This window comes from Carettochelys insculpta, chromosome 1 (genome assembly GCF_033958435.1).
Source record: "Carettochelys insculpta isolate YL-2023 chromosome 1, ASM3395843v1, whole genome shotgun sequence".
In the NCBI taxonomy this organism is placed as follows: Eukaryota; Metazoa; Chordata; order Testudines; family Carettochelyidae; genus Carettochelys; species Carettochelys insculpta.
Window position 1 is genome coordinate 210,402,919 of NC_134137.1, and position 13,912 is coordinate 210,416,830.

The 13,912-nt window shown below is 42.2% G+C and overlaps 1 protein-coding gene across 4 annotated transcripts in view; it reads right to left on the reverse strand.

The window, feature by feature from the left end:
* Positions 1-10,457, reverse strand: part of EPHA3 (EPH receptor A3) — a 413,871-nt gene extending 403,414 nt beyond the window's left edge. For all 4 annotated transcript variants that reach the window (XM_074998622.1, XM_074998615.1, XM_074998629.1 and 1 more), the window contains exon 1: positions 10,273-10,457. In XM_074998622.1, coding sequence (XP_074854723.1) covers positions 10,273-10,378 — 106 coding nt within the window. In that variant the 5' untranslated portion in view covers positions 10,379-10,457. The remainder of the gene's footprint in view (positions 1-10,272) is intronic.
* Positions 10,458-13,912: the final 3,455 nt, after the last annotated feature.

A 13,912-nucleotide genomic window follows, 5' to 3' on the forward strand; every position in this document is an offset into this window, starting at 1 on the left:
GAAACCAATGAGAGTTTTATGGAATGAGTTCCTCTGAGAGTATGATAAAGCTGGGATCTACAAAGGGTCCCATCCTGCGAGAGGATGCAGATCACCAAGATGCTGTATGCCTGCAACTTTCACTACGTTCAATAAAGACTAAGGACACTCAACATAGAACTTCCTGAGATAGGGCCCTTTGCATTAGATTTCAATACTCTACCCATATTTGGTAAATACATGTCAGAAATTCAAGAAACATAACAGTCTCAGTTTCTGTAACTCCTGACAGCAGATATCCTCAAAAGTAGTAGCCACTTCTAGCATGACTTCCAAGATCATGGAAACTTTCCTTTTCACTGCCCTGGAAACACATGGAACCTGTGATCCTAAGAGTCTTCACTGTGCAGTACTCCCAGTGGAGTCAAGTAATTAGTCACTCCTTGCTGCAGAATCTGTTGCAATAGGGACCAGAACCCTCAAAAAAAAAATTGAATGCTCATCCGCTAATGGGGCAAACGGCTGCTGAATCACACTGGCATTATTCCAGATTTTATCAGAGGTTGCTTTTCAAAGTTTGCTTAGGCAAGAAAAAACCCTTGTGCTTTTGAAATTAATGGCTATGGTTGCACTAGCAAGTTTCGCCAGCAAAACCCTGGTTTTGTCAATGAAACTCGTGGAGCATGCACATACAAAATGCCTTTTGTTGACTGTATCTGACCGAAACAGCACTTTTGCTGGCAGTATTCTGCCTCAAAGCTTTGAGGCATAATGCAGCTGTCAACAGATTCTATCGACAAAAAAGCTCTGTCGCTGCTCTGGGGGGCCCTTCTCTTGACGGACAGGGCATTCACGACAATGGGCATCGCTGTCTGCTGTGCTTCCGGGTGTGTTTTGTTGAGAGAGCAGCTGGGCAGTTCACCTGCTCTGTCAGAGCTGAGCGTTCTTCCAAATGGCTTTTGTGTGTGGCCGCACTCTGTCAACAGAAGTTTTGTTGGGAAAACTCTCCCAACAGTGACTTCTGTTGACAGAGCTCTGTAGTGTACCCACAGCCAATAAAATTTACCTACATATTGAACTATGCTCAGCCACTATTTTCAGAGGATCGTCCATACAAGTGGGTCTCCTATAATGTATTTCTCCTTCTCTTACAGATTGTTATGAAGGATGAAACTTTTATGAATCACCTTGCACTGACGTGCTTGGTGACATCAGCGTCTTGGAAAACAGAACTGGTTTCAGCATCTTGGTTTCCTTGACATGACACTCCTGGAGCTTTCTGATGCTATGAGCTTGTTTTTCTCCCAGTTCACACCTAAACGTTTAACCACACACACACACACCCTACCTTCATAGGGCAAATGGCTAAATGTTTAGGTGTGAACTGGGAGAACAACATGTACATAGCACCAGAAAGCTCCACAAGTGTCATGCTGAGGAACCAAGATGCTAAAACCAGTTCTATTTTCCAACACTCTGATATCACCAATATACTATTCTCATTGTTTTCTAGGTTAACTGAATTTATGGAGGTAATGAATACAGAACATATGTGCTGTACTGGCCATGTATAAAATGGAATGGCCCTGACTTAATTTGATGCCTTTCCAACCCAAATCTTGCTGACATTCTCTGACTCCTTCCACATGTGAAAAATATAAATATTTATAGCAAAGAAAAGGTAAACACTGATGTGGCTGTTGCATTCTCACCCGCCCACTAATCAGAATTTCTCACAGGCCTTACTTTGTCCCCTCCTATCATCAGGATCTCACGCACACTGTAAGCTCCCCATACTTCTTCATTCTTCATTCTCCTTTGTCCAACTGAGCACATTCGTTGTGCATAAACTCCACTCTCTGAAACTCCTCTATCCAGCCTTGAGTGTTTGACTGATACTATTCAATACTGAGTGCACTGTTGAGTAGCACACTTCTCCCTGCTGCCTCTGAGAAACCAGGGGCCTCCAATGTTCCCTCTGTTTTTCCCCCATGGGTGTTCGGATGTGCACCACCAGTATAAACATGTACTGCCCTCTCTGGGTGGTTCTGGGCATTCTGCAAATCAGCTAGGCGGCATCTGAATCTTTCCTGGGCAGTCACCGAAGCATTCAGCTCACAGGAAACACTGGGCTCTCCCTTCTGATTACAAGCATGTGGGTGAAAGGGAACAGTTAGGAAGTAAAACACCAATTACATTTTCCCAACCAAGATAGAAGAGGAAAGGGAACCTGACATGCCTTGCTCAGCCGGACTGTGGGATGGAGTAGAGAGGGAAGTAAAGAATAAACAGGGAGGGGAGAAATTCTGGTGAAGGAGGATGATGCAAGTACAGGTATGGTGAGGAGGAGTAACTAACAGGTAATGGAGAAGAAAAGGCAAGTGAGGAGATGATGGGTCCCCAGATGAGCGTCTGACCTCAGAATAAATGGCCTCTCTCCATTATCTGTTACTTCCCAGCACACTGCAGCCTTCACTCTCGTGGGGACAGACAATCATCTCCTTTCACTGGGGTCTGAATAAATGTTTGTAGGATTGGATCCTTCCAATCCGAGACGTTATTTACCCTAAAACTTAGTAACTATAAATTCTCCAATTGGGCTCCTTAATGGGTGGTGATAATCTGTGGGTCCTACACCTGACACAGGAATTGCATGTGTTTATCAGCCTGTTATTTACATGTTTACATACCTGAGCCCCGTCTACACTACAGGTTCCTCAGATCTTGGCACTTGTGAAGCTGTACTGCTGAAGGATCGCAACTATGAAGCTTGTTATTGTAAACAAAACCGAAACACATGAGAGACAGGGAGTGCTGAAATAAGAATTATAATAGTGTATAATAGTGTAGCTAATGAAAAAGGCTTTAGGGATTATCTATTTGTTGGGTTTCAGTGCAGACCTTCTGCCACAAAAATAACTTCACCCTTTGTTATTTACTACTGGACAAAGTTCACAGGAAGCATGAAGAACGTGCAGTGAAGGAGATTCTGCAGCTTTAAATGTTCCAATTCAGATAGTTATTCTCTTCCTTAGGCATTTGCTACAAAGCTCTCTCTTTCCTTAAGATAATAAATTCAAAACAAATTTCTAAATTATGTACCTCAAAATCAGGGAGGTGATAAAAGACCATATTTCTAGTGGGTCTTTTTATTAATAATTTTAACATGCGGGCAGAAGTAACCCTTTTTGTCTCTCCCTCAAGACAGGGATGCAAATATGGTGTGCAAAACAATCTGGACACCCCCCCACCCCTCCCCCCCTCAAAAAAACTTTCACAGTTCCCAAGACATATTACATTCAACTGCCCTGGCTCAACCTTATTCGGAACATTCATCCCATTGTTTCCTTAATTGCTAGTAAGTTTCTACTACTGGTCATTGGGTCTGCTATTATTCTTTCATCAATATTTTTCCAGCAGATTAATAGGATTTCCTCCCGAACAGCAGGATACAGTAGTTCAGGGAAAAAAAGGGAGGCTAGCAGTAAAGTTTCTGCTTACAGTTTGTCTCGTTTAACAACGTCGCTGCATGTTTAAGACTATTTGGTGTGGTTTCATTCATTCCAGCCAGCACTCTCATAGGCTGGGGTTTAATTCTTTTGTCTCTCTCCCACCATTGTCTTTGAAATGGGATTATCTTTATTTCTAGATGTTTATTTCTTTTTAGTCACCCCATTCATTACAGATTACAAGCAAACTGAAATCTTTGGGTCCCCAAAACTAACTTCAAGTTGTTTTCATACTGATAAAAGGATAAACTTGAGCTAGGAGTTTCAAGAACATCTAACAGACTTAGGTACACGAGTTTCACTGCAAGTCAATGAGGCTTGTGCTTGTATGTCATTTAGGTGATTTTTGAAAATACTGTCCCATAACTTTCAGTCAATCAGCTGCTGAATTATACCAGCATGAGGTCAGATCCTGTTCTGTGAATTTGTTTTAGAAGTAGACTTACAAAGCACTTCAGAAAAAGTTTTGTTTATGATTTAGAGTATAACTGTAGTTTACAAGTGACTATTTTTTCAATTTATTTAACATATTAGGAAATAAAAATGGCTGTTGTATTTTAATGGATTTTTAATAAAACCGATAACCTTTAATGTGATTTTGCTGTTAAAGGGAAGAAATGATGGAAACCCTGGCAACCTTCCTATACTAAGTAAGAGGAAAATCTCTGTCTGACAAAGTATTACCTTAGTCTATCACCTATCATTAGATCATGAGGTGTGAGTGCTATTTACTGAGGAATTTTCTTTATTTTGGACTTTACTACTGAATATACCACAAGATTATAATGCAGTTAGCAGAACTAAATATTTTTTCTTTATTTTCTCTCTATTATTTCTACCTTTTTTCTCTTGTAAATGGTTTCCAGCAGCCCAGCTTGCTTTCATAATGAATGGAGCTCTGATAAAGAGTAGAAAAGTATTGGTTTTCTCAATGGAAAATCCCCACCCACATTACCACCCAGCAGAGCAATCAAATTCTACCAGCCAGAATTGTGTCTCAAAGGGGAAAAGCTTGTAGGACACTTGTTCCTTGCCTCAAACTTTTCCTAACATATACCTCCTTGCCAGGTTAATTTGGTACTTTAGGTGCTTGTTGAACTTTTTAATAAATATTACAATTTTGATTCTGGAGACCACAACTGTGAACTTCAGGAATTTTGAGAGATGTCACTGCTCCTCCAGATAATTTTTTTGAAGAATTAAAAGAACTGAATGGCTGACTACAACACCATTATAACTGGTCGAATAACCGAATGGATGCATAACAGTACTAGAGCAGCCTCTGTTTAAATGTCTGCAGATGGTACTCTCACATTTGGAAACAGCTCTGTAGTGACCCTCACTGGTGATGAAATCCAGATCTCTAAAAACAAAAACCAACACCTGCATCTGTATTTCTAAACCTTTCATCAAATGGGGATTACAAGAACAAGAGCAGTTACACACTTTCCTAGAAGAAAAGCGATATATTTTAAAACAAAAGTGAAAGCAAGCCTACTGACTGCAAATTTGCTGAATTTGGTGTTATCCCAAGGATAATTTTTTATACAAATGCCAACATTCCTACCAAATGTAAAAGCAAAAAAAAAAAAAAGAGCATTTATTTCACAAAGTATCAAGAACTTCCAAAGATTTTGTTGTAAGTAATAGACTAAACTTGGTGTGTATCATATATGTTTGCGATTCTCAGATAGCTCATGACCTAAAAGCTGGTTATGTTGTTTTTTTTTAAAAAAAACACCACTGATCTCCCACCAGTTTGGTTATTACTTTTTTTTGTTTGTTTGTTTCAGAAGGTAGTTAGCCCAGCAGGAAAAATTGTACACATAAATTGTGACAAGAACTTTACTTTTGGACAAGTTCTGATATCTCAAATTTTAAGTTAATTTTTTAAGAAGCACCTAATGATTTCCTTTTAGCACATTACAACAAAAATAGTGTTATGTCAGGAGAGTTTTGAAGTGAGGAACAGAAAAGGAAACAAATTATTCCAAGTATTAAAATCTGAGTAGACACAGCCATACAAAATAAACAATCCACTCTAAGCCCTCCTCCCCTCAATATTTTACAAACACCATGGTGTGAATTTTAAAGCATGCTCATTACTTGTCTGACTGTTTAGCCAGGGTTTAAACCACGGATCTTTAAATAAAAGACAGTTGTACAAAAATACACCTTTAAATATTACCAGTTTAAATTGTCCAAATTCCACCTTTAAAAAGAAAATACGTTTGTTCATTTTTTTGCCTTTATGTATATACTTTTGCAATTAAACTCTCAAAATTAGAAGTTGCTGAACTCTAAATGCTTCAGGAATCATGCCATGATACGCAATACTGGTGATCTAGTAACAGCTGACACAGAGTAAGATAATGCTTGTTAAAGGAGTTTCCCTGTGCAATCCCTTTTCATTGCTGTCAAAAAAAGTTTCCAGCATTTAACATTTCCTCATGTCACTAAAACAAAACATAAAATGTATATACAATCAGTTGTACGTGCCACTGCACACACAATGCTGACATTTTCAAATTCTGACAGCTAACATTGCTAGAAAACACATTAATAAATCTTTATAAAGAATAAATAGTCACATGATGAATCCATGTAATTTAATTGCTGAGTTACGCAGATCTCTGAGATGGTCATGAATAAGAAAAACAAATCACATCATGGAAACCTCATATGCTAAAATGAGGGACTGATTGCAAGTTGTTTACTGTTTAGCAAAATGGAGAGCATTTGTATCTCACTACTATAAACAAATATAAATATTGGCACTCTTTTTGGAGTCATTTTCATAAGAAATTAATGTTATGCTAGATTGAGAGGTTACAAGAAGTTTCCTGTCTGCACAGTCAAAATATTATTGAAGCAATTCAGGTTGTCAGTAAAAGCTTAAACAAATTTGCTGATAATCCTGTTAATGACCCAGGTCAAGTGTTAACTGTTCTGGGTTATAAAACAGTGAAATTAAGGTTGCTGATACCCTCAGGCAAATAGCATAGTTACTGAAAAAGATCAGGAAAAAAAAACTATTAAATTACAGAACTGAATATCTCATTCAGTTTCTGGATACTCTATAAATGGTTTTGAAAGAAATTGCATCTCCCAGTGAAAAAGTGTAATCCTCCAAAAATTACATACATCTCCAATTGAAATAATGGTGGCTGTGGTTTCTATGCACCTGAAGAACACAACACATTCTCAATCTCAGGTTTCTGCTTGTGTGTTGAAAATTCATGTCCACCCTAAAATGAGGAATAATCCCCTCATTCAGATTTTAACTCCTCCTGATGTTTTCCTGTTACTGTACTCAAAAATGGTTCACAATTCAGTAGTGTATATTGATAAAGCTTCTTTTGGGACTACTAAAATTGTTTCAGTGGTAAGAAATGTGAGGTTAAAAAAAAACCACCATATACGTGGCACATTTCTTAAGACATAAGTTTAATAAAAATTACTTGTTTCTGTAAAAGAACAGCTTATTTTAAATAAAACTTTTGGTGGTGGTACAAAGCACCATATGTTCCATCTCTCCCACACAAAGAAACCCAAATCGGATTTAACAACTTAAAGTGAAGTAGACCAACATACATAACAATCACTACTATTTTTCCTGCTGTTGCAGTGTTGGCATTGGCTGTAACAATCATATAATTTTACATAATCTTTTTAGTACTAAAAAAAAAAAAAGTACTCACAAAAATCTGCGCAATTCTTCCAGATAAAATAAATCTGGTATATTTTGGGTGGTAGCCCACAAACTACCCTCAATATGCCGAATGTACAGTAGTAGTTACACCTTTTGTAAAACAACTTTGCATTTCATCCTTTCGAGAGTCAATGGTGATAAATTAATTGGTTAATCAGTATTTTGAGTAATTTACAGATATTCTATTTCTCTATCCACTTATCAAGGTTGGGATACACAGATACACTTGCGGGCCAAACTCTCAGTTAAAAATTACTACAGTTTGTCCATCCTCACAGTTTGAAAAAGAAACTTTTCTAAATAGTTATCACAAAATTATACAAACATACATTTTCACTTAATTTCCTTTTTCAGGATAATGGGGTGTGGCCAGAGAAATTTAGGGCAAAGCGATGGGAAGAAGAATTATTGTCAGGACGCAATTGTTTCAAGGACCAAAAAAAAAAAAATTCTAAACAGCATGTCAACAATGGATCGTCAAATGTGTAAGTGTGACCAATGCCAGCAAATCATAAAACCTCAATTTCTTAAATTTTTTTTTTTGGAAAACAAAAATCTATTTCAACCCTTTCTAAGTTTAATATTAAGTTGTTTAGCTAGTTAGTCTTATTTTTAAAAGAAAACCCCAGTTCTCATTTTTGGAAAAGAACAAAAATCATCCTCAATCTGGAAGATGAAATACTTAAAACTGCTCTGCATTTTTGTTGTCACTTCCACTCGCTGTGTAGAAAACAGGACATCTATTTCTAACTGCCTCTTGTACAAGATTTTTAAACAACTGATATAAAAAAAAACTAAAATCAAACTGAATGAGACACAACGTACAACTTTGTCTTATTAGACGCTTCTTCAGACAGCTATGTCGAGTGAGCGTTTCATACTGCATATGAATTTTTTTCTCCCCCGCACTTTCCTTAATTGGTTTTAAAAGTTATCTCAAAGCCCGTAACTTTCAGCAAAAGAAAAAGCCTTGATATTTTAGCCAACTTTGTTTCTCAAAAGTCTTTTTTGCCTCAGTTACTAGTTTCCATTATGTGTCTGTCTGCCAGTGTCATGAAAGCAGAGCTGCTTTGCTGACTGCCGAAACAGAACTACATACTTTGAGAAGAATCTTCTGTAACACAAAACACACAGACACAAGTAACCCCTGCTCATCTGCTAGTTTCTATTAGCCCAAATCACTGGAAAAGGGAAACACTACTGATAAAATAGCATGTTGCTGTAGAAAGGCTTTCAGTTAGGCACAACACTTTGAATGCGTGTTCTAGCAAATAACTTCTGAAGCATTTTTCATATGAAAGATATCTACACAGACAATATTTATAAATAACTGCTCTATCCTTTTTATGGTACCGGTGTATATACTTGACTCTATCCAGCAACAAAAATAGCTGATGTAAAATAGGGCATCACTCAGTTCTCAAGCGTTAGTTATATTTGTTCTCAAGTATCTTAATATTCTGTATATTTCCTTCTCTATGCAAATACTATATATCAAGCAGGTGTAGTAGGGTTTGTGCAATTGTTTGCTCCTCCAAGTTCTTTTTAACCTTTTGACCTCAGGATTTTATCGACAGAAGTGGCTTTGGACACACTAATCCCAGAAGCTGTACGCAGTGGCTTGTAAGCAGGAGCACCACCTCTATTTATCCATGGGGAATGGCCAGCCACGTCTTTTTCAACAACATTTTCAATTATCTTTCGAGACTCAGTGCCCATAATTCTTTTGCTGAAATGCGTAAATTTTAGTCACATGTTAACTCAGCAAAAGCTAAAAAGAATTATTCTTATTCAGGGATTTTGTTAATTGATTCTTTTAAGTTAAAGACTAAATTTAAATTGCTACAGAAATAAAAGCAGGTTATTTAAAAATGAAGCAGTGCAACTAGCTGCTTTTTATTACACTAAAGTTTCTGAAATGAAATATGACAATTATATTACTACAGTTACACATATAGATAGAGTTTGTGGTTTAGTTAGTTCAATGAAAATGCAGGTGCTATAAGTGAGGTTTTTAAGATGCTGAGCAAATAGGTATATTATAAGCAAAAAAAAATAGGCAACTAAATTCTGACTTAATAAATCAGTTCTATTTTACATGTGAACTGTAAAGAAACAAGATCAGTTTGGAAATAGCTTAGCTGGAAAGGCTTTTAAAATATAATCTCAGTGCAAGAAAACACCAGATTGTCAACATTTCCCCCTCTCTTTTCTCTCTCAGTTTCTTTCCTTCCTTGATATTTTGAACTACCCAAAACAGAATATATATTTTCACACAAATAACTGTATGCAGACAAGCACACTGGGTTTCTACCATGATGGCTCCCCTCAGCGTTACTTATGCTCATTTGAACCTGTACCTGGGAACAGCCCCAGCACCGTGAGAGACGTAATCAACAATGTCCACCTCATCCATTACAAAGACTGCTTCCCTTCCTTTGATCCTCCTCATGACCTCAGACAGGACAGTTAACATCCCCCCACCTCTCACCCCCTTCCTTCAATCCTATTCGATTTGGCACTTATTGCTTTTTTTTTTTTTTTTTTTTGGTCCTCTGCACTTATGAATGCCGGTCTGCATGGGAAACGGGACGGGTCTGATGAAGTGGGTCTGTCCCACGAAGGCTCATCGCCAACTAAAGCATTTTGGTCGCCTTTAAAGCGCTGCCTTTGTGCCGCTTCGGTCTGCTGGCGTGCAGACCAACACGCCTACCCCGCTGGTCCGAGTCAACTTCCACTCGCCTGTGGAATCCAGCCACCCCAGAACCGCCCACAGACAGCGGCTCTCTCGCGTCCGTCCCCTCACTCGTGTCCCGGCCATCACCGGCACATGTCATCGCCCCCGCAGGGAGCCGCTCCCGCGAACCTACGGTCCCTCGCCCGAGGGCTGCCGCGGAGCCAGCTAACGCGCGGGGCAGGCGGCCGTGGGCTCTGCAGCGCCCAGGAAGGCGGGAGATACCCCCGCTGCCCCCTCGCGCCGCTCCCCGCCCGCCGGGACCGCGGGACCCTGCGCACGGGGACGGCCCGAGCTCCGGCGGGGAAAGGGCTGAGCCCGCCGGGCCGGGGACTCACCTTCGTTGGCAGGCTGGAGAGGCAGCGCCCCCAGGCAGCCGAGGGCAGAGCAGCTGAGCAGCAGGCGGAGGAGGAGGCGGCGGCGGCGGGAGGCGCGACAGTCCATGTTGCTGGGGGCGAGGGCAGGGAGAGGCGCCCAGCCCCGTGCCGCATGCCACTGGTGTGAGCGCGCTGCTCGCCGCAGAAGTTACCATGCTCCGCTCGCGGGCTGATGTCAAGTTTGACACTGGAGATAAGGAGGAGTCTGCGGAGCTGCCTGGCTGCCGGCTGCTCCCAGGGCCGCTCGCTGGGTCCTAGCGCGCCCCGCTCGTCCCCGAGGTGCAGTCCGAGGCCGCACAGCCCGAGGAGGGGGCCAGGTGGCCGGACTCCGGGGGACGGGCCGAGCGCAAAACTGAACTGGGACCGCAACGGGGAGGCAACTCCCAAAGCGGCCCCCGCCGCGAGAAGGAGAAACCGGTGCAAAAATCAAACTCGCCCGCGCTCCCAGCGCTGGGATAGTGAGAGAAAAGAGCCTCCCCCTGGGAAACGTCAGCCAGGCCTGAGCCGAGATGCTCGGCACCCGCCTTCCAGCACGGGCGTCAAAGCAGCCTCCCACCCCAGAACACCCGAGAAAAAACCCTGGCGCCTGTCACACCTGCCTCTGTTTTTCAAAACCGGAAAGCCCCGCTTACCCCCGATTCCCCTGCTTCCTGTGAGTTCCCAGAACCCTTTCTACTGCCCTTGAAGTCCCAGACCCAGCCTATCTCAAAAACTAGGGCCCAGCATGAAGTTCCGCGTGCTGAGTCCAGCATTCACACAAGCAGCTCCTTCCTAATGCAGTGCTCATCTCCCCCCAGCCTCACACAGTGCAGTCTTTCTCTGTTGCCACGTTTAAAAACAAGGATAACACAAATCACACACTACCTGCTCATAAATCACAGGAGCAACCCCTTTCACATGCTGCATTAGCAGCTCCTAGGGCCTCGGCAATGAAGGATGACCTAATTCACATAGTTCAGGACTCTTGGTTCAATCTTTCATCCATATAACATCTGATAATATTCAATTACTGTTCCTTCCTCGCCTGAACACAACTGCAAAAGCAGTAATGCTATTGTAGCTCAATACTTCTGTGGCAGAGCTATTATATAAATTATCAATCTCATTCTTAATCCCTGTGCTGCTCAGAGTAATCGTAGCCCATTCTGCTTCAGGGTTTTGTGATTTGGGGAGCTAAGGTAATTCATATCTCAATGGCTGTGTTCTCTATGGCAATTACTGTGCATCAGCCCCTCACTCCCCCAGTCTACAGCCCTGCTCATTTTGGTGGCACTAAGGCTTTTGAGGCTTTCCTCATTTATCTGAAGTTCCCACCCAGAATGTATCTTTTGAACCAGAATCATCACACAACAATTCTTTCAGAGAAAAATCTGCTCTATTTCCCTCACCACAGGCCTCAAATGAGGCCATTCCTGGGTCTGTGGCAGGAGAGGTACAGGCAGCTCCTGAGAGCTCTCATCAGCACTATTCTGTGCACCTACCAGAGGGGATCACTACAGAGTAGCAAATGCCAAACCATTTCATTCTGTGGATCACTTATTTGGGTTGAGACGCTTTTGGGGGCATTTACCCTCCCTCCTACTGTTAGTCAATTTCCCTATAGCAATCACAATAATTCCTTCCGTAGAAAGAGTTCATACTGGAACAGTTGAGCTCTGATTAAACCAGCTTGTGCCAGCTCGGCCATCAGGTACTTTTACTAGGCCACCACTTTAATTCTGTTTCTGGACCCTGCTCACATGAGCTGCGTCTACACGTGCACGCTACTTCGAAGTAGCGGCACCAACTTCGAAATAGCGCCCGTCGCGTCTACACGCGTCGGGCACTATTTCGAAGTTAACTTCGACGTTAGGCGGCGAGACGTCGAAGTCGCTAACCTCATGAGGAGATAGGAATAGCGCCCTACTTCGACGTTCAACGTCGAAGTAGGGACCGTGTAGACGATCCGCATCCCGCAACGTCGAAATTGCTGGGTCCTCCATGGCGGCCATCAGCTGGGGGGTTGAGAGATGCTCTCTCTCCAGCCCCTGCGGGGCTCTGTGGTCACCGTGGGCAGCAGCCCTTAGCCCAGGGCTTCTGGCTGCTTCTGCAGCAGCTGGGGATCTATGCTGCAGGCACAGGGTCTGCAACCAGTTGTCAGCTCTGTGTATCTTGTGTTGTTTAGTGCAACTGTGTCTGGGAGGGGCCCTTTAAGGGAGCGGCTGGCTGTTGAGTCCGCCCTGTGACCCTGTCTGCAGCTGTGCCTGGCATCCCTATTTCGATGTGTGCTACTTTGACGTGTAGACGTTCCCTCGCTGCGCCTATTTCGATGTTGGCCTGAGCAACGTCGAAGTTGAACATCGACGTTGCCGGCCCTGGAGGACGTGTAGACATTATTCATCGAAATAGACTATTTCGATGTCGCAACATCGAAATAAGCTATTTCGATGTTGGCTGCACGTGTAGACGTAGCCATGGTCACACAGTAGCCATCTCGTGGCCTGGGGTTTAATACATTTTTATCATTTGAAAGGCCAAGATTGTGCATCCATTTGCTTTGTGTGTGCATGGCAAGAGGCATTCACTGCATGTGAGAGCTTGCATTCTGAACAGACAAAAATAAAGGGTGAATTCTGAACAGACAAAAAATAAAGGGTGGGAGAAAGGAAATATTATCCCCATTTCACAGATGGGGAACTAAAGCACAAAATGATCACGTTATGTGCCTAGAGTCATACAAGAAAACTGTGGTAGAGATGCAGGATCTGAACCCAGGTCTCAAGACAGATTGAACTCTGAACCACACAGGAAAGTCAAGAAGCACAGCTGTACATACCTGGGAACTCCATTCCTCACTACTGTCAGTGAGATCCTGTGGTCATTCCTGTCTGTAGAACACATGGTTGGAGGACATGGTGCCAATCCATGTTGGCTGTTGTGTTGTCTTGCCTTAGGGCTGTACAAAGAATGAAATATACTGAAAGAATACAGTGCTGCAGGAGGCGCACTCTCAGGCTCCATCTACACTACAGTGATCTGTCGATAGAAGTTGCTGACAGAAGAAAACTTCTGTTGACCGGTCACGGGCACACATGAAAGTGGATTGGACTGTCAAGCTGTCAGCCGGAAGCACAGCAGACAGGGCTGCCCAGTCACACAGAAGCCCTGTCTGTCAACAGAGGGCCCTCCAGAGTGTCCACACAGCTTTTTTGTTGACATATTTTGTTGAGAAAGGCATTCTGTCTCATGGGGCCAAGTTCTGTCAACAGCATGTGGGCAGAATGGATTTTAGCATGGAAGCTCCATGGGTTTTGTTGATAAAATTCTCTAGTGTAGACATAGCTTCAGTCTTTTGCTTACACAGTACACAGGTACCTAACAAAAGCAATTTGTATCTGCTACATTCCTTTGACACCCCACCATGTACTAGGCAAGTGTCCATTTGTACTAGTTGGTAATAGATAAAGACAAGAAGAGGCAGCGAGCAGCCTGAGCTACATCTTTTCTTTCTACCAGCACAAGAGAAATAATATAGAAAAGGTGATTCTGCTCTCTTTCCTCTCTCTATCTCTCGCTCTGTAGTTTTGAAATTGTTCAGAATTTAATCACACTTCAGTTTACA